We start from the raw sequence: 24040 nt of genomic DNA, 5'->3' as shown, positions 1-24040 counted from the left end.
TGTGTGTGTGTGTGTGTGTGTGTGTGTGTGTGTGTGTGTGTGCCGAGACACTAAACAGCGGCTGCATTCGGAGGATTAATGGCTCCGTCTGACAGCACAGACCTACTATCGGGAAAATTGCCCAAGTCAAACTGGTAATATCCTGGTCTGTGTGTGTGTGTCTGAGCTCGAGCGTGTGTGTCCTCATGCTTATCTCTCCTGCCCGTCTCATCCTCTGGGCTCGTATCAGGCCTATCGCTCGCTGGGCGTCATACAGATATTAATTTTATTTCCACTGTCATTTGGCAGCTGCAGATGGAAACGTTGGGACATTTGAGGATGGGGTCAAGATCCAAACGTTTCATGCATCCTGTGTCAGGGGCTGCAACTCGTGAGGTCGATATTTGTTAACACGCCGATGTGTAGCGCGCTACAAAAATGGGTTAAAGGTATAATTCAGAATGGGACAGGGATTTTATTTATTGCAAAATAAAGACTAAAGAAGAAGATTAAGAGTAAAGGATAGAGACAGAGTTGGAAGTCTAGAGCAGGTATTTAGGCAAAGCAGTGGTTTGAGCTAACGTCAGCATGCTAATAATGAAGATGCTAACATGACGATAAAAGTTTACCATGTAACACAGTCTAACATTTGCTTATTAGCACATAATACAAAGTACAACTGAGGCTGATCGGACTGTCCTGGGTTTATAACCAAATACCTGCAAAACTGAAGTAGTGGACACATTTTTTACCAGATGATGGCGCTAGAGGTAAAGTTAAGGGATCACAAAAGTTATTACGACTCATCCAAAGAATATGCAACTAGTCTATTTTTGATGGAAGTGGACCGCAGCCGCGTGAAGCTGCACGGAGAAGATCGAGCCAGACAGGAAGTCAGACAGTAGAGCATCCAGTCAATTTTCAAAATAAAACACCCTGTGCAGAACCACAACTTTACAATATGTTGTGCCAATCCATCAAGTAAATGTTAAAGCAACAAAATGTAACTTCCTGTAGAAAGAGAGCTGACTGCTGAGTCTCATCTCCAGGTGCTTTGGGTTTGCAGCTCGGGTCGGACACCAACCCAAAGCATCAACTGTCTTTCTCCAGGAAGTTTGCATGTGGGGAGGCGAGCCCTGGCATTAAAATGGCTAAATCCCCTCAAAAAAAGGTAATAACTGCTGGCTTGTCTATGTCAGTACTGTTAGTGACCAGGTTAGGGTTACTTGTGATTTTAAGTGTGCAGCTTTGAGGATGTTTTTGCGGTTGAAAACGGTAACACGTAACACGTGGTGATAGAAATAGTCGGTCAGTGGCAGGTTTATCCAGTACCAACAGTCTGTATCCAGTTAGTCAGAGTAGTGGATAGTTAAAGCTTTGGCCTGTTGGTGACAATGGATGAAAAGTCAACGGATCACCAGTGTCAGTGGAATTCATCTTCTGGGGACGATGAATGTCTGTAAAAACCTTTGTGGCAATCCATCCATTAGTCGTTGAGATATTTCAGTCTGGATCAACATGGTGGATCGACCAACAGACAGACCAGCCACCCCACTTGATGTCATTGCCATCTCTACAGCCACACAGCTGGCATGATAAGAAAACTGTTATCTACTGTATGTCAATCAATCCAGAGCGAATGCAGCACTATGCCAGGCAACAAGCAGGAAAATTAAAAATGCAGGTGCATGAATCCTAAACTGAGAAAACTGAACAAACAAACAGACATTTAAACCCCCATAAAAACCTCCTCTAATTCATATGACATCTAAAAATGTGAACTCTACCTCGTTTTTGCTTTTCCTTTGCTTCCGAAACGGGAAGACGCAGTAGAAGAAAAATTTAGCCCAACTGAAGACTGTGGCGAGACACCAGCCTAGTCCGCCCATTCTCTCCTGAAAACCTCCTCACGTCCTCTACTGGATAATTGCTGCTGCTCCTCTCTCCTCGTCTCCCCTCCCTCTCTAGTCTGTCCTTCAAAAACCAGAGTCCAGATGTACAAAGACCCCGAGCAGTTAGTCCTGGAAGAAAATCCTGAGAATCCTGCAGATCTGATCCAAGGAATAAGACATTTTCCTTTCGGTTTCAGTGGCTACAAGTTCCCCTTAAACTGAAGTCTTTCCTAAATTGCATCCTTCCATCACTACAGCATCTCTCCATCCTCCTTCCTCCCCTCTCTGTCTCTGGATGCTGCAGGTCCTTCCATTCAAAGCGCGAGGAGTTATAAGACAGAAGTGGGCGGAGGTGGGGTGTGTCGGGCAGAGCCGTCTGGTAAAGAAGGAGGCACTTATAGTGATGGAAAAAGGAGGTGGCGGGGGGGATCTGCAATTTAATGTAGAAAGGGGGGGATGGATGGAGCAGCGACAGAACAATGAATATAAGACACGTTGGATCGAGTCACAGTTAAGTCTCAGCAATTAAAATGGAGCTGTAAATACTAATTAGGACACAGGCATGAACACTATGTTACAGAAAAGGCTGTATAGATTAAAAAGTGAAGGCGTGTGGGGAGATGAGTGTACTCAGCGGAGTGTGCTGGTGCATTTGTAGCTGTCAGGGGGCCTTAATGAAGATTGTCAGCCTCAGACCAATCATACATATGGCCCGTGGTGCCTCTGAGCCTGGACACGAGCCAGCAACTGAGCTGCATGTTTTAGTTTACCTTATTAGACAAAGTGCACGGTGCATAAATGAATTGTTTCTAACTACTGAGGAACAAAATGGTGCTTTAAAAAAGGCAGAAAGCTCAGACACAAACACACAAAGGGAATCGGTACAGTTATTAAATAAGAAAACATTCTGCTGATAAGGTCGGAAATTTAACTTCTCGTTAGGAGAATTCAGAGATCGAACCAGAACCACGTGGCTCTGTGGTTCTGGCAGCTGTCACATTAACCGAGTATCCTCACAGAACAATAAAGAGAAGCCTTGTTCCAGATCATGTCGCTGCACAGGAAGCTGCCTTCTTTGTTTCCTTTCGGGGAAATGAGAGAGGGAAGCCCCGGACGATTCGGTGAAAACACTGATAGGTAGATAGGCCTAATGCTCGATTCAGGGGGGAATCTTCCTGTTTTTGTTTGTCTTTTCCAGATCCACATCCAAAACATCGTAGTAAAGTATCAGAAAAAGGTCCAATCCAACTGTTTCCTGCTGCTGCTCCAATGCAGTGTTGCAATGCAGAGGAAAACAACTGTATTTGTCCACATGAACTCATAACTCATTCTCTCAATTAATAATTTGTTCATCATGTGCACATTTTGGATTTCTTTTGGATTTTGCAAGTTTAACAATGTTGTGTTTAAGCAGATAACGCTTGAACATAAATCATCAGATCAACCGTGCATGCTGGGTGGTCGAGGCGGATGGTGGTTCACATCCAGTCTGTGGTTTATTTTTAGGCAACAAAAGCACTGGTGAAGGTTAGTGAAGATTGTCAGTTGGTGAAACGGTCACAAGATGTAGGGTTCACTTGTTCAAAGTTAGGTTTCAGTTCCTGAAACAACAGCAACGAAAATGAATCTACAGAATTTGTGTGCATAGACACGAATATTTCATTTTAAACTTATCAGACAGCACCAATTCAGTCATTGAAAAAGTAGAAATTAGCTAATTTTATGCAGTTGAATTAGATTTTTTCTTCTCTCTCTCTCCGTCTATCCATTAAACCTGTGAGGCTCCAAGCTAGCAGTTAGCAAGCTAGTTGATTGAAGTCAACAATGTGCACTGGTACCAATAACTCCTGTCTTACAGCCGTCTGTAAACACTGTCTTTAGGTGCAACACTTTATTTTCTGAGTTGTCTGGTCAATGATCCAAATTTGCCTCAAAAATCTACCTTCCTGCTGCAGGCGACAGCACTGAAACGAACTGATTTTACTATACAGCAGTTAAACAAGCTTGTTAAGGTGAAGCTAGGTAATCTGGTTTCGGCACAGCCTCACCACTCCGCTTCATTCCAGCTAAAGCAGATTACACAATCCTGGCAGAGGGACAGAGAAGTTTCAGCGCGGGGGACAACATCATGCGCACTTCCTGCCTCTCTGCAGCACAAACAATGGGGCTGGTTTCACGTATCAGTCTGGCAACGTCAGGTCTGTTGTCCGCTCGAGGAAACCAGACGAGAGGTTGGCGAGTTAAGGGTCATTGTTGCTGAGAGAATGAGAGGGGGGCGTGGCCGGTCGTGGCTTTAACGGGGGTGGGGGGGCCTGACAGATGTTTTGGTCACAGCTGGTCGTATCTAATTTGATATTACACGTTAACAAGAGTGATGCTTCTGATATCTGGGCTACTCTTATCCGCCCAGGAGTTACATCATCCAATTTGTCCAAAAACATCAGAAGTGACATTTCTGTGGGGTAAAAAAAATAATGTAAGTGGAGGTAAACTTTGAAATTGTGGCACTGACTCGATTTAGCATTCAGTGCCAGTCACCCACAGCCTCTTCATCAGACGTGTTACATGCAGACCTGGTGCTACACTGCAGCTCGCTGCAGCCTCTGATGAAACTGTGCACCTGATCCCATATTTCAGATATATTTCAGCAGAGTGCCAAGCCTTAGCCGAACCTCAATGACATCATGCAGACGCTTTTTAACACTCTGTATGCGCACGGCGGCTGTGAGACTCCATTATTCTCATAATATAAGCTGACATCCAGAGAGTCGGTCCAGAGTCTGGTCGCTGCTGCAGAGGCAGAGCACGTTTAAAAGGGAGTTAACTAATAGCCAATAATAACATTTGCATTGGAGTCTCGTTTTTTTTTTTTTCGAATATTGCTTTTCATGTTACTGCCCCCCAACAAAGTGGCTGTGATTGATGCCGCAATTATCCCCTGGCCCTCCCTCTATTGATCCAAGGCGCTCCGCTTTTTTTTGGGATCAGGAGCTTGGAGAATGTGGCCGAGAGCCACGGGGGAATTAAGTGAAAGCTCATTTCATCTCTGAACACAGTGAAGAGATTTGCTCCATCCTAATACGGCAGATGGAAAGAGTTTTGGCGAATTGGCAAATCGTGGCAAATTTAAGGCGGGACTGGTGACAGAAATTGGAGCGCAGTAATACATCCTGGTTTAAGAAAGGCTGTTTAACCAAAGCCTCTCAGAAGAAGGGACAAAGACTGACAAAGCCTCCCGGGCACAGGCTCAAATCTCAGTGACTGTATGCAAGTGATACTGTAACTCCACCCTGTGATAATGTTGTCTGGTGAGACACGATAACGAATATTCAGAATTTGATGCCATGCGGTGGAAATCTGTGTTGTTTTTCCTGAACGAGATTTTTTTTTGGTGCCCAATCTCATTTCCAATTTCCAGAACAGAATCACCGTACAGTAGGGTGGTGGTTGAAATGTGTCAACCCCTCAAGACCCTCATACGTCATCAGTTGTAATCGATGGCGTTTATGTCAACAGACGCGTCCAGATATTTCCAATATGCCGTCTTCTCTTGTGTTACTGTGGCAGGAGTGGTCAGAGATGGGAAGTAATAAAGCATTTCTCAGGTATCTGTTCTTTACTTGAGTATTTTTTCTGACAACATTTTACTTTCATTTCCCTCATTTTAACACAAATATCTGTCCTTTCTACTCCTTTTTCTCTTTGTTGCTGCACAGGACGTCCTGGGAATGACAATCAACAATCAACTGAAAGCTAATAAGCTACACTTCACCCAACCCCTTTATCCCGACAGGAATCAGGACACCCTCCGCCCAGACGTGAAGATGCAAAATGGAGGGGTAGGTCTGAGTGGTAGGGGTGTATAAGTGCTCGACACCACTTTTACAAGATTGACAAGTGAGATAGAGAACGATGTATGACAAAGGAAGCGCATAAAGCTGTCCAAATATAAAATAACTGAGCGAACATTGCTTTTTCTCTAACAACTCACATCACTCACCATCGGTCTGATCCTGAAATCAAAGGGATCGGTGATGCATACGGCCTCTATGGAACCGACAAATCAAAAAAGCAAAGAAGTTTTTTAAAAAAAAGGGCTTCATCCTTTGCGCTGGAGTAAATTATAAATTCCAGAGGGCGGAGGTGAGCTATCTAACCTTTAATTATCAATCTACAGAAGCAGCAGGCCCACACAAAGTACCCACAGTGACCACTTCACCTTTGCGAGCAGCAATTATCAACTGGCCCCTCAAACACCAAAGGCCTGGGAGCAATCATCAGCTGCTTCATAAAAGCCCAGACGGGGCAGAAATGAACAGGATGCGGGCCAACGTGATGAAAAGGGCTGAAGGTCCCGTCACAGCGTCGAGCTGGATCAGTCCGTCTTCACTTAAACTGCAGGAACACCCATTAAGCAGACATAACATCTCCACTATATGTCCATTATATTAATGCTTATAAACATTTTAACAGGAGTCTTTGTCGTGTAAATTATCTCCTCAGGAAGTGAAATTAAAGAAGAAGCCACTGAAGGTTAAATAAAGGTTAAATGAAGGTTAATTAAAGACGTCTGGTGGTCTCTCTCCTCTCCTCAGTGACAGACGTGGGCCCAGCTCCGCTGGAGAGAGGACGGCCCGTTGTAAAACAGTCATCAGTGTGAAAGTTATTGGCTGTAAAGTAATTAGCTGCCCAGACGCCTCCAGAGTGACACTCCAACATCAGAGGACAGGACAAAAGAGACTGACGGGCAAATGGACACGGCACAGACTGTCTCCGTCTCCTCCGAGGGTCAGAACACAGACGATAGCGACACAAGGCAAAGTGTTGATGTCATCAAATAAAATAAGACACAAACAACAGCTTTAATTAAAAGACGCCATAAAGAGCAGTTCACTTGCACTAAGTGGAAGCGATACTGTCCACAGGGGAGACGGCCCAGACTGTAAAAAAGAAGTGTACAGTGTCCGTCCTCTCAGCCGAAAAAGAAAAACAACAGGCTTCATGGGAGAACCGCTCGTGTCAAGTAATTAATTCTTCAATGGTGCATACGAGTGATTTCAGAGAATTTGTGGCATTCACCAGGTTTCTCATACCGTCTTTAATTGTCCCCTCAGTACGGACAGAACAGTCTTTCTTTCTTCACAGAGAAAAAACACATCTGACTTCATAATAACACCTTCATATTGATATAAAACTACAAGGAAATATATACAAGACATGCTTAAAGCAAAATCCATATTATGATCAGGATAAGATCCTTTCTTGTTTTCTAGTTTCAAAACTCAGACGCTAATCGTATCATATCGTATCATCACTGTCCACGTTCCTCAAACGTGCAGTCGTTATTCTCAATGTTTTCCAGGTTTTGAGACCAAAGACGAGCTCCAGTTCTCATTTTTGTCTCGTCTTCAGTGCAGGCAATGCAACACCTGTTAAAGTTAACACCTGTTGCTTTTTAATCCACATTTCATATCTTGTTCTGCCTTTGTGTTTTATTATTTATTACTTTTATTATTACTGCAAATGTTGAAAGCTAAACTTATTCAGACTCGACAAAGAGTTTCGATGAGTTGATTCAATGCTGGATTCAGTTCCTGTAAAAAGTTACGCCCTAAACCTAAAAGTTGTCTTTCATAGCTCACTGTCATGAGCGGAAAAACAGCTTACATCCTCGGACAATGGTTAGACGTAACATTTCGTGTAGTAACATGAAGTGAAGATGCATGTCAATAACCTACAACAGGACAAAACCACCTGAGAGCTCCTTTGACTCCGCTGCAGCACTCTGTGGTTGGGCTGACCTGGAGATGGGAGCGACTCTTTGACCACCCGCAGTTAAACATGACATGTTGCAACAGCACTCACCAGCCAGAGGGACATCGCCGAGCTCTCTTTGAACACACCTGGGGCGGTAATTCCCTTTTCACAGATCCACGGCTTTCTCCGACACCGAGCGAGCTTTTCTGGGATTAACTAGGACCGTGTTATTGTCCCCTCAAAGTTGGGCGCACTGACCAAAAGAGAGCCTCGCAGTCTGGCCCTTATCCTGACATACTTCCTGAGCTGCATTGTTAGCAAGGACAGAGGAAACACACACACACACACACACACACACACAGTATGGAAAGCCAGTGTCAGGAGATCAGAACATGGAAAGTGAGAACGCCAGGAGCTGTTGTTTGCTCTCTGAGATTTTTCTGTTTCTTGTGCTTCAGCCAAGGTCAGTGTTGAAGCCACACACAGAGAGGGAGTTGCTTTTTATGACCATCGAGTTCTGGCTCTCTGTTTTCGGGTTTCGAGACCAAATAAACGCAGAAGAAGAGCTTTCAGTGTAGCCAACGCAACGTCGCCTTCTTCTTAAAAGAAAGCAAATGACTCCATACATTGGAGGAGGTGGCGGCTGAGGTGAAGGGGTCGCCCCTTTGCAACCAAGTAACTCCAAACTAAACGGTCCCCTCTATTGTGTTTCTTTTAAAACAGACACTTAATGGAAGCCAGCTCAGGCCTGACAGATTCATTGCCACTCGTCCATGAGCGTGGAGAGGACTTAGGAAGCAGAGCATGCAGGGTAAGAAACAGGAGAAGCGTCAGACGGACACTAGCGTCCCTCAGGTTTACTCTTCTCCTCTCCACACGACTTTTACAAGGTTTTGAGGAAAGAAGAGATATTTACTTTGCCGGAGATGAAACACGGCGGCAGCCTGCTCGCCTCAGACTGTTTCCCGAACGTACACGCACGTTTAAAGTTTCCTGATCCGAGAGGCATGATTCAATCCTGCCACACATGTTCCTCGTTAACTAATCATTCACAATCCACGAGCAGAGCAGCAGAGGTGGGGAGTGACAAAGTACAAGTGCTTTTATTTTTCTGACAACTTTTGACTTTTCGTCTTGACGTTTGACAACAAGTATCTGAACTTTCTCCTCCTAACATTTTCAAAACAGGCTCGTTACTTTAGTTTTAATGCATTTAAGGGGAACCGCCTTCCCAACATCGACAATAAAGATAGGAAAAATGGAAACAGACAGAGAGGGAGACTGGGATGGGGAGAAAAAAGGCGTGTTAGTGTCTCGTATCTGCAGAGACCCCGCAGCCCTCTGCCTGGACTTTCTTATTTTCTGCATATCGAGGGATATCTCGATTCTCCAAATCCCAGTTCAATTTTTGTTTTTGATTTGAATTTCATAATTCACATCTGAATTTGTAAAGATCGAGAGAGGTTACTTACATGTTCCTGTTCTTCTTGAGAGGGGTACTTTACAAAGACAGATAGACTTTATCCTGGTGGCTTTTTGCATGTTAGTTGTCAGGCAAGCTGAAGTAATATTCACCAAAATACAGATTCCAGATTTCAACAAAAAACAACAAAAGATAGAAATTCAGTTTGTTAGAAAGTTTGGTTCCTCAAATACTCTGTCAAGAGTTAACCCTCTTCCCTACATGAATAAGGGATCTTCGAAAATGCAAATAATTCCAGTTCCCTCCAGAACCAGTCGATTGATCGTCTTTGTGCACGCAGGGTAAGAAAGGGATATCTGGAAGTGCAGCTGCAGGCTATCGGTGAACCAGCTTTGCATCTCTGAAGTGTTGTTTTTTGTCTCTGAACACGCACGAGTCAGATCTGCAGACACAGATCGATGAGAGCTCATTGATCTTAGAAACAATCATCATGACACCCTTTGTTCCAAACACTGCTCATCCATCTCCTTGATTAGTAATAATCGGTATCAGCCCTAAAAAAAAAACATATTGGTCCAAACCTAACATGTGTAACAATAAACTTCAGATACAAAGTGCTTCACATAAACTTATAACTGCATAAAACAGCTGTAAAACAAACTCCCATTGTTACAACCTGAGAATGTTTCTGTCCATACATGTGTTGTGGATCGAGGGATTCCAGCTCTGTGTGTATTGTAAAGACTGTGAAGCCCTGAGCCAAAACCATATAGGTCTCATTCTTCCTAAAGCCCTTCACAAACCCCCCTCAGCTGGATCAAAGTCTGCGCTGTGTGCTTAGGTTTTAACATGGGGGGGGGGGGGTTTTACTTTCTGGCCGATTGTTATCGCTCCTCAGAGTGCTAAGCCATGAGCGAGGCCTCCGTGAGCGCCGCTGCCAAGAGGAGTGTCTGAATATCTGAGTGCTGTGTGAGTAGTCCTCCCTGCCATGTGCTCTGGGGATCAGGCAGAGGCATGGGTCTAAATTGGAAGCGCATGTTGCGTGAGCTCACACTTGTCATTTCTGATTAAACCACATGCACACCAAGTTACAGCCGAGTGCATATAGCTGCTGCAGGTTTTAACAAATCACAACACTGACCGCCCCCTGCTGGCCTCTTCACCACATCTGTAAACACGGTGCCTCAGATAAACCCTCGGGGACTCTTCTTCACACAGGAGAGTAACCAGTGTAATCACTAAATCCCTTAAACATTTATTTAGCTGCTCGCTGGCCGAGTTCAGTCGTTTCGGAGAGGATTTCCAAGAAACATCAGAGCATTACTCACAAATTAGAACATCCTTTGGGAGCACATGGAGTCGACGCATTCCACATGTGCGAGGGATGATGAAGTATGTGGGATAATGCTGGCAGATTATTAAAGATGATAGGCAAAAATTACAGAGTAATCCCTGAAGATTTACAGTTTGTGTGGACACAATCCCGGGATGATGACTAATAAAGTCAGACTGAAACATAAACGAGGGCACAAATGTTTGAACAACGGCACGAAATGCTGTGGTTGCGAGCTCCGAGCGTCAAGACGCGATTAGCCGCTGATCCAGGTTTGATCATCACAAAGCGGCACATACAGTATCTGCTCTGCAGCTCACGGGCCAAACGGCATCTGCAGACCTTCTGTATCTTCCTTCAGGTCTTCTCCCAGTTGGACAGATATCTCCACAGTGAAGATTTCTGGGATCGTTCACATGGTGGCAGTGTCACAATAAGAGAATCGCTGACAAACTGTAGAAACATTTTTGAGTAACACTGAGCTCACAGCTGTTCTTGTGTGGGTCACAAGTATGTACTTTCATTTTATGAGTGGAGGAAATTATCTCATGTAGCAAATTAGGGGAAACAGATGCATGAAACCAGCCCAATATTCACGCTCAGCTCTCTCTTTCCCACTAAAAGGCGACTCAGAGACTCTAAAGACACGATGCTGATCACTGACAGTAATCGACCGATACATCAGCGGGCTGAATATGAAAACTTTTTTTGAGATTATAATTAGGGCTGGGAATATTTTTAAAAAATGGATACAGAAAGTTACAGAACAAATCCAATCCAATGAAATCCATTTTAACCAAAAGGTTGCGTAACACATGTACATGCACATGCTGAGCCCCGTCTCTGGCGATACACAGTGTTTTCCCTGCGTGCCTCGAGACAGCCAATCACCAGCACTATTACATCTTGGCACAACAAACATCCTGCATGCAAGTTAATTAGTTACTTGATTATAAAATTCCCAGTGAAGTTTACTGGGTACAACAAAATATGCATATCGGCTGATATATCAATACCAGAGTTTTTAAATCAGTCTCAGTCGGGCTCTAATAATAACGTCAGGTTAAACTGGCTGTGCTGCACACTTGCTTGATTATGATTGAATGTTACTAGTCAGCTGGCAGCCAAACAGCTGATAAATGATCCAGTTACTGTAAAGCAGGCATGAAAAATCTGCAGCCAATCAGCTAATGTAAGCATAACATCAGCGTTCTGCCTGAACTGACGCACGAGAGCTCAAACTTTTAGTCTGTGTTGGTTTTTTTTCTGGATTTTGCAAAAGATCTGTCCTCTTTGTCTCATGTTAGGAGCTGAATGACTTTAAAATGGGCAACCGTGATTAGGTTTCTTCACAGTCCTTTCTCCTGCAGTGTTATGTCTTATTGTTAAAGGGATACTACGCAGGATTTTCTTGTAAAACAATGTATAGACTGAGATAAAAAAAAAACAGAAAGTGTGTGTCAGTGCCTTCTGCCTGTATTTTCTTGAATATTTTGCCGTCTTCAGAACGTTTCTGTGCGTCAGCGATTCTGTAGCAAGATCGTTTGAACAGCAAACGACAAATACTGCATCGTTTGTCTTAAAGTTACTTAGTGTGAGGATTTGGGACTGAAATTAAATTAGTTTAGTTTCAGATTAAAGTTTAGATCGAGGTTAATGTTAATGAGAGGGTCAAGGAAAGATTTTAAAGCAAGCAAAACAATGTCTTTAAAGGTAGTTAGACAAAAGTGTGTGTGTGTGTGTGTGTATAAGCCGTTGTGTGTGGTAGCGGTAGTGAGGACGCACCGCCTGTCAGCTTCAGACGGGATACACCCACCGAACACGGAGCCGAATGTCTTCACGGCACCAGCCGTAACCCATGGTGACGGTGAGCCTGCCCACTAGCCGGGCATTATGCAAATGTAAATCACGCTCGACTGGCCACAAGACAGTGTGTGTGTCCATCGCACGGCTTCACATTTCACCCAAACTTTATTGGTGCCAGTGGCCTTTTGTCTGCTTTAATTGAATTAACTTCTCAGAAACGGACCTTGTTACAGGAGAGCGATGGGACATTGCACAGCCGTCACCTCGGCATGGGAGCTTTTAACTGTGTTGACATTGGAAACATTCAGTGCTCTCGAAGAAAAGGAGCGTCTCCTTTTGAACGTTTTATAACTCGGTATCATTCGCTTTTAAGGAGCTACATGAATAAATTCGTCACAGCCTCAGAACATGATGGATGAGTAAATAAGGAATCACCGCTGAAAGACTCGTTCCTGTCACTTTCTGTCATGTGTTACAATCACGTTTTCATACTTCCTACTTCCTAGAGGACACGAGGGAGGAAGAAACAGATTCTGTGTTGTAGCGAGGAACTTTTACGTTCTCTCGCAAAACTTTGTTTTCTTTACTTATTTGTTTTCTCACCGAGTTTGTCCCAGATCTCTCATTTTACGCTTTCCCCCCAGTTTCCCTTATCCTCGTCTTTTAGCGCACTTTCACAAGGAGGTTTTAGTGATCATTCTGGTGGCGCACAGGTACGTCAAAGTTTCTGACAACGATGCAGCTGCTGTCAGGGAAACCATGGCAACCCTGACTCACTGGGATGCGCTCTGGAGAGCCGTGGGCCACACTCGGTGAGGAAAAGTGAAGTAGAGAGAAGAACAAACGCAAAAGTTTCTGTGGAGAAAGAAATGCAAAGTTTAGCGCAAGAACGCAAACGTTTCTTGTGGGAGCTCAAAAGTGTTTACCTGTGTTTTTACTCCCTCATGTGAAGCCCTGAGGGGTTTTGTGGGTTCCAGTTATTTTAACAGGGCAAACATTATTCCAGTCCACAGAGAACGGTGTTATTAAAGCTCTTGAAACTGATTTTCTCATTCAGCGTCTAAAGTTAGAACGGTAGGATTATTTCATAGGGAGTTCAGCATTTTAAATCGAAACATAATGACGGAGGTCCCGATGGTTCATATCCTTGTAATGAAGAGTTTCTTTGGAAACAAGATGATGTCATAGTCAAGTACAATGTGAAACATTGGAAATGTGTTTGGGTGACGACGGTACAGAGCTATATCCTCACCTTGTTTTTAATTTAAGGCTATAGTGAAAAAAAAGACACTTACCTGAGTTTAATTATATTTATATCTAATCTAACAATATGATACAATTCATGCACATTACTGCATAATCTATCATTTTTAAAGGTCACCTTTTATATCCGTTGACATTTGTGAGCGATTATGTGAGTAAATAACAGTTTATAATGTAGAAAAGGTCGTTGGCAATGTCCCCATCTGCTGGTTAAAAAGCACGTTATCATTCAAATCAAACTGTTGTTACAGTCATGAGCTCCACTTTGAACTTCCCGATGCATTTAAGAAAACGGTCTTCAGATAAAATACTGCACTCTGCCGTTGTTTTGGCTACACGCCGCAGGTTGAGAGCAGGAATGTATTCTCTGTTTACTGGTTGTCTTCCTTCATCCTTTCATGTCTGCTTGTCCCCGGTCAACACAGCAGAGACCCACCCAGACGCCGAGCAAACACCGTCACGTGGTTTTTTTCCTGCAGATAAAAGAGCTCTGGAAATTCAAATGTTTGGCCATGTCTGAGATAATGCGAGGCAAACAAGTCTCCGTCATCTTGATGTGTTTGATTTTTGTGCAGTTACAGACTTGAACGGGCTTGAATTAAACAACAAATGATCTATGGTGCTCAAAGCGCGGCTGGTATTTCAGCTGGATGTGTTCCAAGTAATTTGTCTCAGTCGAGCCAGCAGAAGTTCATAATTTATTGTTTGGGGACATTTCAGAAAGTTATGGACTAAATTTTCACACTGAAACATTTCAGTGATGTTGTGGTTTGTTGGAACTAAGTCCTGACCGGGAACACGTGTCGGGTTGGGTCCAAACTACAGTCTAATCCGATGACGTTGGGCCTCATTGTCCTTTTGTGGGTTTCGGGTCTCTGTTTCATTATATCTGATACTCAAGTGGATCCGAGCAGACTCGCTACAGAACAGTGCAGTGCAGGAAAAATCACGTTTTACTAGACTTTTGCCAGATTGGGTCTGATGATCCGACTAGGGCCGTCACTTTTTATTCAAAATCTGAACTACTATTCTAACAGGGGGAGAAAATGAAATCTGAAATCATCTAGTGAAATGAAAACGTTTCACTCTGTATGTGCAGCAGACGGTGGCTTGTAGTCCATTCAAAGAAGACGCTGTCCGCATGACCCACTACATGCCCTGCACTATCAATAAACAAGGCTATTGTTTGTATCGAGTGTCATGCTAAGGATTTCCGGCACATGACACCCAACCATCTGTAAAGTAACGCGTGGAAGCATTTTGGACTCTACACCATGGATAGAGAAATAGTGGATTGAGGTAAAGCTGTTTGCTGACCGTAAAATGTAACTGCATTAGCTCGTCACGTAGCTCATGCGTGCATTATAAGGCACGTTTGATTATTCTTTTGATATGCAGATAACTGTTAAACCTGTGCAGATGGTCTTGCATTTCTATAAAGCTTCTCTGGTCTGCTGACAGCTCAAAGTGCTTAACAAAACTTGTGACAAGACAATCACACATTGATGGCAGAGGCTGCCATGCAAGGTGCCTCCCTGCTCATCAGGAGCAACTTTGGGGTTCAGTGTCTTGCTCAAGGACACTTGGACATGCAGCCAGGGAATCAAACCGGCGATCTTCTGTTTACTGGACGACCCGCTTCACCTCCTGAGCCACAGCCACCCAGTGCCAATTTGTTTAAATAGTAACTGTAATGTGATTACTGAATTTAGGACCAGTAATGTGTTACACTACTTCATTACAGACTAATGTGATTACAGTAATGCTATCTAATGCATTACACCCAACACTGGCCCTGTATACCAATATCAACACATCAGCAATAAGCTATACTGGCTGTTTCATTAGTGTAGTTCTGAACCATATCTTTACGCACATGAAGTTTTTATCATGCAGCTCTTTTTAAATGTGGACGGGACACAGAAAACCGTATGTATCATCCTCATTATAAATACTCACCAAAGAGAGGCAGCAATTAGGTTTGAATGACGGCAGCAATTAAGTATCGAGCATGAAAGGCCTTTTAGTCTTAACACAGACCTCGTTTCTTACGTTCTATATGGACTTTCCCAGACTGCATGAATAGCATATTGGATTACCTAAATTGAGGGGTTTTACCCTTTAAGCCCACTTCATTTTACATTACATTAGTCACAGAAGTTCTGAGAACATAATCTGCTACTACTTTGCCTTCTGCGTGCCTGTCTGCCTTGGCAAGTCTTCGCGGCATGACTATGAAAATAGCCTGAATACCTCGGCATCATTGTGTTGTGTTGTCAAGAGCCGTTCACAGCCGTGTAACTCGGGTTTGAGACTTTCCTCGGGTGTGCGAGTTATATTCTTCCTGACAAAATAGGGTGGCTAGATCACATATCGCTGTGCTATCACTGTGACACCAACTTGACCTGCACTGTACGGCAGTCAAAGGAGAGTGTTGTGAAATGCATACCTCCTCACATGTAGTGACTAGAGTCTAATGCATCCTTCAGAAGATGCTTAGAAATACATTTTGCACATTTGGACATAAGGGTGTTTATTTAGATAAATATTTGCTCTGTAATTGATATTTAATCTCAGGAGCAAAGCATGACATCAGCGTTAATGAAACATACACGCTCAAAATGTTTCACTGCTGTACTTTATCTGCTGGGCTCCCCTCGTCAGAGATAACAGTAATGGACCCGGCAGTCTCTAGTTAGATAAAGTGCCTTTAAACGGTATTAAATGAAACAGGTCGAGCTGTTTTTTAATGGCTGCACTATCAGTTAGCAGCTCCCTCCACCGCAACACTGTTACTTATCACTTCACTGGATGACATTCCTGCGATCGCTTTGTCATTTTGTGCGATTGTCTGGTGTCTTATGTTACCGCTAAGCTCCACCGTGGACAATCCCTCAACACCTGCCATCTGAAGTTCAGACTCTGAGATTGGTATTCACAGGACACCATGTAGTCGCCAAACTACACGCCGAGGCACAAAACTGACAAGCTAACGTAAGCAACATGCTAATGTAGGTGACAAACATTGTTTAATATATTAATAAACTTTTATTTTGAGGATGTTACTGTGCAAATCATGCAGCATTTGGTGTGACCATCACACTGATGCTAAATAAAACTTACTGTATAAATCCAATGCCATCGATACAGCAGCCCTGCCCAGTAATTTACAGCAGCGCATGCAATATTTAATACAACCAGAGATATTATAGGGGCAGCCATGAACATATAAAAAGATATGGCTAAATCTGGAGACTAATTCTGATCACCTCATGTTATGTATCATTTTATCGCCTTATATACGTGTGAGAACAAAATAGATTCAGTGTATTTTCAGCTTCGGTGTGAACACAGCCTTGGGGACACCGTAAATAAACTCCCAGCCTGTGTGTAAGATATAAATGTGCGGCACGCCGTTGACGCTTGTGTAGGATTTCAGGCGTGTGCGACACATGTGCAGCATCGGGTCCGAGAGTGTGATTTAATTAAAGATTCCTTCAGGAGGCGACACACCCGCTCTCATTAACAGGGATCAGGACGGGAACGTGGAACATGTGCCGTTTTTTTTTTATGGAGGGATATTGAGTTTCTACTCCTGTTCTACTAATAATAACGGCATGACAAACTTTCTCTCCAGAACAATCAACTGTTGTGTCCCCCCCGTGTTATCTTTAGGACACTGGAGACGTGTAAAGAGAAGAGTTACGTTTCTCCAAAAACATTAATCAAGAAGTTCACAGTGGACACATTTCCATCAGCGTGGAGATTAGTCATATGTTTATCCAGTGACTCCTTTATTTTCTGCACAGCTTTGCACGTGACAGTGAGTAATCTATATGTTTATCGGACACTTAATGGTCACATTTCATGAAGCCCCATTACGTTTCCCCTCCCAGTCCAGCGAGAAACCACATTCCAGTGCAAATACCTATGAAATTCCTCCGCAGTGGAATGCCTAAGTGTGCAAACCTATCCTTTTAAAAGCAGTGAGGGCGAACTAGCAACAATGATCTGCCTCAGCTTGTTACAAGCATTGGTGCAAAATAGAGAGCGAGAGAAAGAAAAAAAAAAAAAACCTGGGGTCTTTCTTCCTGTGTGTATTCAGAGTAAATGCAGCATGTCAAAGGGGGGATTTATTACGTCCCCAAAGAAAAACATTCTCCCGATGATGAAAACATGATTGGGCGACCTGGGTAGCCCAGCCTAACTTCTGCTCCACTGTCACAGTAATTACCCTTGGAGCCCTGTGGCATCCGACCTCGGTGAAAAACACCCCGGGAAAAAAGAAGAGCCACAAATATCAACAAAAGACACATTTTGAGGCGAAGGGGATGCGACCTGGGAGAGCCGAGCTCCCTGTCCATCACTCGGAAGTGTTGTGAATGGCTACAAAGGCCCCCAGAGTGAGACTTTGTGGGATTTGGACGTTGCCAAGAGCAAATGCCACGTCGTCCTTGCCAAGTATTAGGAAGAAGACAAGAAAATCCCCCCACACGTAGAGAAATATCAACAAAACTGCAGCATAAAGGCCACATTCACGGGTACACAAAGCCATAGAGGCTGGACGGTAGAGGGCTAACAGAGTGTATTATGTTGCCACAAGGTCTGAGGCTGAGGTGGAAGTTAGGCCTCCGCTTTACATTCCAAGAAAAGGGGCACACAACCGTGACTCTGGGGGGAAAATACAGTTGCCCCGCGCCTTAATCTATCATCCTGACTGTCATTCTATCCACTGTGCATTGCCAAGTGAATTAAAGACACTTTAAGAAGCTCAATGAACGCCTTTTGTGTCCCATTATCTTCCCCTTCCACGGGCTTTGTGGGCAGCGTCACGCATCACCGAATCAGTAATGTCTTGAAAAGGCTGTTTGGAAAAGAAATATCCGCTCATCGGATTCACACATCCTGTGACCACGAAGCATTGAAAGTAAAGGCGTTGACTTCCAGAAAGGCTCGAATTATCGGACGATTCCATGCAAGTACTTGGCTCAAGACGAGGAATTTCTTCTCAATTTATTTTCATGTTTGACTGTTGAGACTTGTGTGTCCTTATCTGGAGCTCATGTCAACAAATGTCTGATGGGTTCTGAATAAGGATGGGGATTGATACGATTTGTATTGATGCAACAATAGGAGTGTACACGCACATCCAAGCCAAAAGGGGTAAGGAAAATATTCATGTGACTGCTCTCAGGGTTACTGGTCCGGTTCTTTATCCATTTGCTCACCGAGTCCTGATCAATTTTTGGCGGTAGCCTGAGAACTAGCGGGAGCAACCATCTGTCTCTCATCTAAAATGGATGAAATGAGAGGATATTTACTGCAGGATTTGTTTTCATTTAGGTTTTCTCAGTAAATAAATAAATAAATCTGTTAAGCCTGCCTGCGTGGCGCTAATGTTATTTCAGCAGGATATTTTCCCCGCTAATGGAGGTGCTGCTTGATTAGGAAGCCGTGTCAGATACACGGCATTCCTGGAATTTAAACCCATGTTATGAAAACGCATATTGCAGGTGTTTCCACCCTGAAACAATCATTTTACAGACATCACAACGAGCACTGTTGTCATCCGTCTTTGTGAGAGGGGCCACATTTTAGACAGTTTCTTCCTCTCTGCACTTTTTCTTATTCACTATTCCAGAAGGGACAAACCGCACGCTAGCATTAGAGAGGGTGGGAGATGAGGGAGGATCTTTTGGTTGTTATCTGCAAACATACTGCTCGATGCCACTAAATCCTACACACTAGACCTTTAGATTTAAATGGTACATTATTAATCTCACATAACTTTTCAAATGAATAATTATTGCTTTATCATTGTAAGCTTAATGGTCATATCTATTCCTGTCAGTATGGTTGTGTTTCTTTACATCTGCTCATAAATGCAACTTAAGTTTATAAATACATATGGAAACTGCTCTGATCACTGATTTTTTTCCTGTTTCTTCCTTCTCTACATGTTTTTTTTCCAACTTTCGTTATCACTGTGTACGGGATTCTCATTATGCGACTGGATTGAAGTATCCAATCCCCTAAAGGTCTGTTGGGACGGATGTAGAGTAGAAGACAAACCAGTTAAAAGTGTGAGAAATCATAATAGTTGCTTGGTCAGAGCTGGTTTGACCTGCTGGGAGCAGCATGTGAGAAAGGTTTACCACATCAAGACTGACAGATGCAGGTAAGTAGACAATCAAACTCTACAATAACTGAACTCTTTGATATCTCCTCTTATTGTCTGAATCGTCATTGTCAAGATAAATACGATGCGGCCTCCTCTGCCCTGACTGTCATGTGAAGAAGAGGTCTATTAAAAGAAGCTTCCTCCTCTGAGATAAAAGGTTAAATTCCTGCGTGCACGGGCACTAACAGGTAAAATGACAGGGGTTAACCTTGCTGAGGCATCACAACCCTCTCCCGGGTCAAGCACACACTGGGCACCTCTCCACAGAGGAACACACAGAGAGGGTCTTGTTCTGCGGCCCATGTGCGGGTCAGCGCCGGCAGGTAGGAGTGAAATGATAGGCCTCCCCAGAGACGCAGCACAGAGGACACACTGTTTCCACACAGCTAAAGCATCCACTGGAATGCAATATGGGGCGGCAGGTAACTTTCAGTTCACCGCATACCTTTATCGAAAATCTTCAAATCCCAGGAAAGCCCCCGTCTGCCGTCTGACACTTTGGTGGGAATTCAGAAACAGAGGCAGATAGAGAGCAGGACCTGACAGGCATCAAACTGGAAACAGGATTAGTTTCTTAAAGGAGGGAGAGTCGGCGGTGCTCCTTATGTTGGTCTGCTCGTTACTTGAAACCCACTGAGGGCTGGCAAACAGATACCTGACCTAGATATTGAAATTTGATATGGTTTTAAATTTAAAATGGTCGTTATCGTCACCATCATGTTCATGTGTAACAGTGAAGATAACTGTGCTTCTAGTGTACAGCTTTTATATAAAACATACAAATCCAAAAACACGACTGAGCCTGAGTACAGCCTCACATATCTGCTCACAGGGGTGTGGACTCTTAGCCTTGTTTACATGAAACTAACAGAAGACTACATGGACTTCATTTATACAGAGTAACTTTATCTCAAGACCAATAAAATGTACTTAAAATGCCTCACACGCCTCCCTCTGATGCTGCTGCTGCAACAGAAACAGGGTCAATAAACCATCAGCTTATCAGATTCATATGTCGAACAACAACAACTTTCCTGCTTCATACACAGCAGCAGACGTTTGAACGTGAGCATCGCACTGGAGTCCAATCCACTCCTGATTTCTCTCTGGTCTTCGTCTGCCAAGTATCTGAGCTCCTTGGGTGTGTTCTCACTTATTTTAAAACAGAAGGTTTAAAGTCAATGAAAAGACAGATGTGGCTCGAAATAGATGGGGATTTTCTCTAAATTTGGCAGTACGAACCGAGATGAAGACACCTGTGTAAGTTAACTACTAATGTACTTATGTGTAACTCAATTGCAAGGTACAGAGACAAAGAAAAGAAAGAACTGTAAAAAAAAAGGTAAATCTCTGCATACTTTGCTAACTAGCAACAGCTAATGCCTGTATAGTTGGTATGTTGGCTTTATAGACAGGTAATACAAGGTGAAATTCACATTGTGTGCACTCTGAATATTAATCTTGTCATGGTAGTCGGTGTTTCACAGTGTTCTGGCATACAGCAATTACATTACTTGCCCACCGTTGCCGACTGTTGTTTTGTTGATCCTCAGTCGGACTGCAGACGCTACAACTACAAACTGAAAGTGTCCGCTCCGTCGCAGCACAGAGTAGCTTGAGTCACATTTCACTTATCACGTGATGAGTGATGACCAACAAGACTATGGCAGAGGATGTAAACGCAATGCTAACGGGGAACCTGATAACGTTAATGAGGGAAAGGAGTTGGTTACCTCACTGAGAAGTTGGAGGTGTGCAGCCTGTCAAATAAAAGCAGATATTTTTAGCAAGACTTCAGGACATTTTGCAGCCAATTTACTGACGACAAAAGCGGGTATTTTTTTGTGAATCTTCCGGACAATGTGCAGCCTGTGTCCCTGACGTGTTTTGCAAACAATGCCAGCACGATAGAGTAATGCATTATCTTAATTTAATGCCATTCTTGCGAGTGAGTCTGTGCAGTCAGGTTATGTTCTGTTCTTCTGTAAACCCATGTGCTGCCATTATACAACAACCCCTAGATTCAAAACACACAGCGCACATTCTTCTCGAAGCCTATTCAAGACCCCCTCATCTGGTTCAAAGACTCGGCTGTGTACTTTGGTTTTACATGAGGGTTTTACTTTCTGGGCGATTTTTATCGCTCTTCAAAGATCTGCACAGTGGGCCTCCCTGAGCGCCGCTGACAGGAGCATCCAAACTCTCTTCTTCGTCTGGGAGACAAACCGCAAGCATCACACACACACACACACAAGGAGGAATTACCACAGGAAGCATATTGTCTACACCTGAGCGCACCTCCAACCCAAATGTAAGCACGAAGAAAAAGGGCAAAAGGTATGCAGAAAAATGGTACGCTGACAAGCATTTGGCAAGGTAAAAAGCTCCAGAGATGATATTCAGCTCTATATTTTCCAAACTTCTTCTAAAATGTTCCTTTTATATCTGTTTGTTTATTCACAGCATGACTGACACTTGGCTACTTTACTAACGTGACTATTTTCAACGCTTTAGCACCACTTCATTACTTCAACCACAGCTCTGCTGGCAGAGACAGGGCATTCATTTCCCACCGCTCTCGGGAGCGCCCACAGCCCTCCACGCCTCCCTGCCAGCTGTTTGTCTGTGCCACCAGACAAGTCAGCGTATCCAGGGAAAGTCATACGAGAGGTCTAGAAGTGTCTCCTTGGTGTTACTTCCCAGCAGCACAGGAACCATGCCGGTCATTATATAGTACATGTCTGTGCCGTGGTGGGCAATAATATGTTTATTAAATCAGCAATAAAAGGATTTTCCACCCACATAATTATTATACGAGGCATCATCGAGACCAGTGATTCCCAGCCAAGGGTACTTGAACCCCAGGGGTCCAGCTGCAGCCCTATCAGGTACCTTAGCAGATTGTGGAGCAGCTCAGATGAGAAAAATATAAATTATGGTCAGATTAAAAAAATATATCCACATATTTGTATTTAGGAAAGAAATAACCAGCAAAATAAGATATTTTAATTAAAGCTTATTCATTATCACACTGGCAAAGCTACAAGCTACATAACTCCCGTCACCGACCTCAGTCAGCTGTAAAACCTTGTCAACTCCAAGTGTGAGGACGGCAACAAACTCAAGGTGTGAGTATGTGACGACCTCAGTGATCAATTCTTACAAATTCAGTGTTTCCCACACATATATCTTACTTGGGAGGTCGGCCTAAGTGTATTAACAGCCGCCCAAGTACATCTGGCGACCCATTTCAGCGTTTTATACTTCTTATACTCTGTCACATTTTAGATGTGTTTTTGTGTTTTCGCAGCATTCAAGTTGACGCAAAAGATTGCAGCACTTGATAAATACTAAGAATGTTGCCACTTAGTGTTTGTGACCATGGTGACTTCTGCCCACATTGATATCATGGGAGTTCAAATTATTGGCAGAGAATTCCTGTATTTCTTCATATCGCAGAAAAGAAAAATATTGCAATGTCATTTTTTTCTAACTTCGTGCAGCCCTTGTGGTTTTAGCGAGAAGAAAAGGTTGTGTCATATGTCTCATGAAATCACACAGCCTTTTGGGTTGATCTCACACTGTCGGTTCAGTTTAAGCATTCAACGTAATATTTCACACCACATCAGCTCTGTGAATGGGGGGAAAAAAGGCTTGTATCCTTCATTATCAACTCAATATAATTGTTAAGAGCCACAAATTGGAAAGGTCAGACTGAGCCCACATGAAACACCAAATGTTCTAGTGTGGATTTCTCTGAGATGACAGAGAGGAGGTTCATGAGCTTTGAAAAACTTTTTCAAATATGTGTAAAAGTGTGAAACTGACTCTGATGGAAGTGAAATGAAGTGAAGTGAAGTCTGGGGTCAGACAGAGGAGGTCACAGGTCACTGACCACATTCCACAGGGCAGAAAATTAGAGCCTCGGGCTGCAAAACACTTCTAACTCGCCAACTTAAACACATTTAACTAACTAAGTAACGAAACCACCTGCGAGATGAAGAGGATTATCAATGATTTCCATGACACCAGTGGAGGTAGGATCACTCTGATCCCTGTGCCTTTTGTCATGGAGTGTAAGCATGACTGAACTTGGACTTCTTTAGAGTTGCCCTGGGCGCTCAGTGTAGTGAATAGTTTACCTCATTCACTCACTGAAGCAGCGTCTGAATGCATAATGTCAGAGCAGGTATTAGTCACGCAAAATACCTGGATTGATGGTTGCGCACAAGCTGCTTCTTACTTATGTAACCACCGGCTATACTCTGGATCACTGTGCTCTGACTGACACATGCTTATTACTGCAGGTTAGTGGGACTTTATGTTGAGTTTGCAAGTGGAAGCAAAGGTCGAGATTTCTTATCGTATCTTAATCTTAATCAATTGGGTCATAACGCATATGTATA

The 24040-nt window shown here is 43.4% G+C and overlaps 1 protein-coding gene across 8 annotated transcripts in view; it reads right to left on the bottom strand.

Annotated features, from left to right (window-relative positions):
• tns1b (tensin 1b) overlaps nucleotides 1-24040 on the bottom strand; it is a 172824-nt gene that overhangs the window by 148546 nt on the left and 238 nt on the right. Inside the window, exon 1 of one of the 8 annotated variants that reach the window (XM_084362726.1) lies at nucleotides 7737-7869. The exons of the other annotated variants lie outside the window; for them this stretch is intronic. Coding sequence (XP_084218852.1) covers nucleotides 7737-7751 — 15 coding nt within the window. The 5' untranslated portion in view covers nucleotides 7752-7869. Of the gene's footprint in view, nucleotides 1-7736; nucleotides 7870-24040 lie in introns of those variants that run through there. 8 annotated transcript variants of the gene reach the window in all.

Source organism: Pagrus pagrus, assembly GCF_965226575.1.
Source record: "Pagrus pagrus genome assembly, chromosome: 9".
Lineage (NCBI taxonomy): Eukaryota > Metazoa > Chordata > Actinopteri > Spariformes > Sparidae > Pagrus > Pagrus pagrus.
This window is presented reverse-complemented; position numbering and strand designations above follow the sequence as displayed.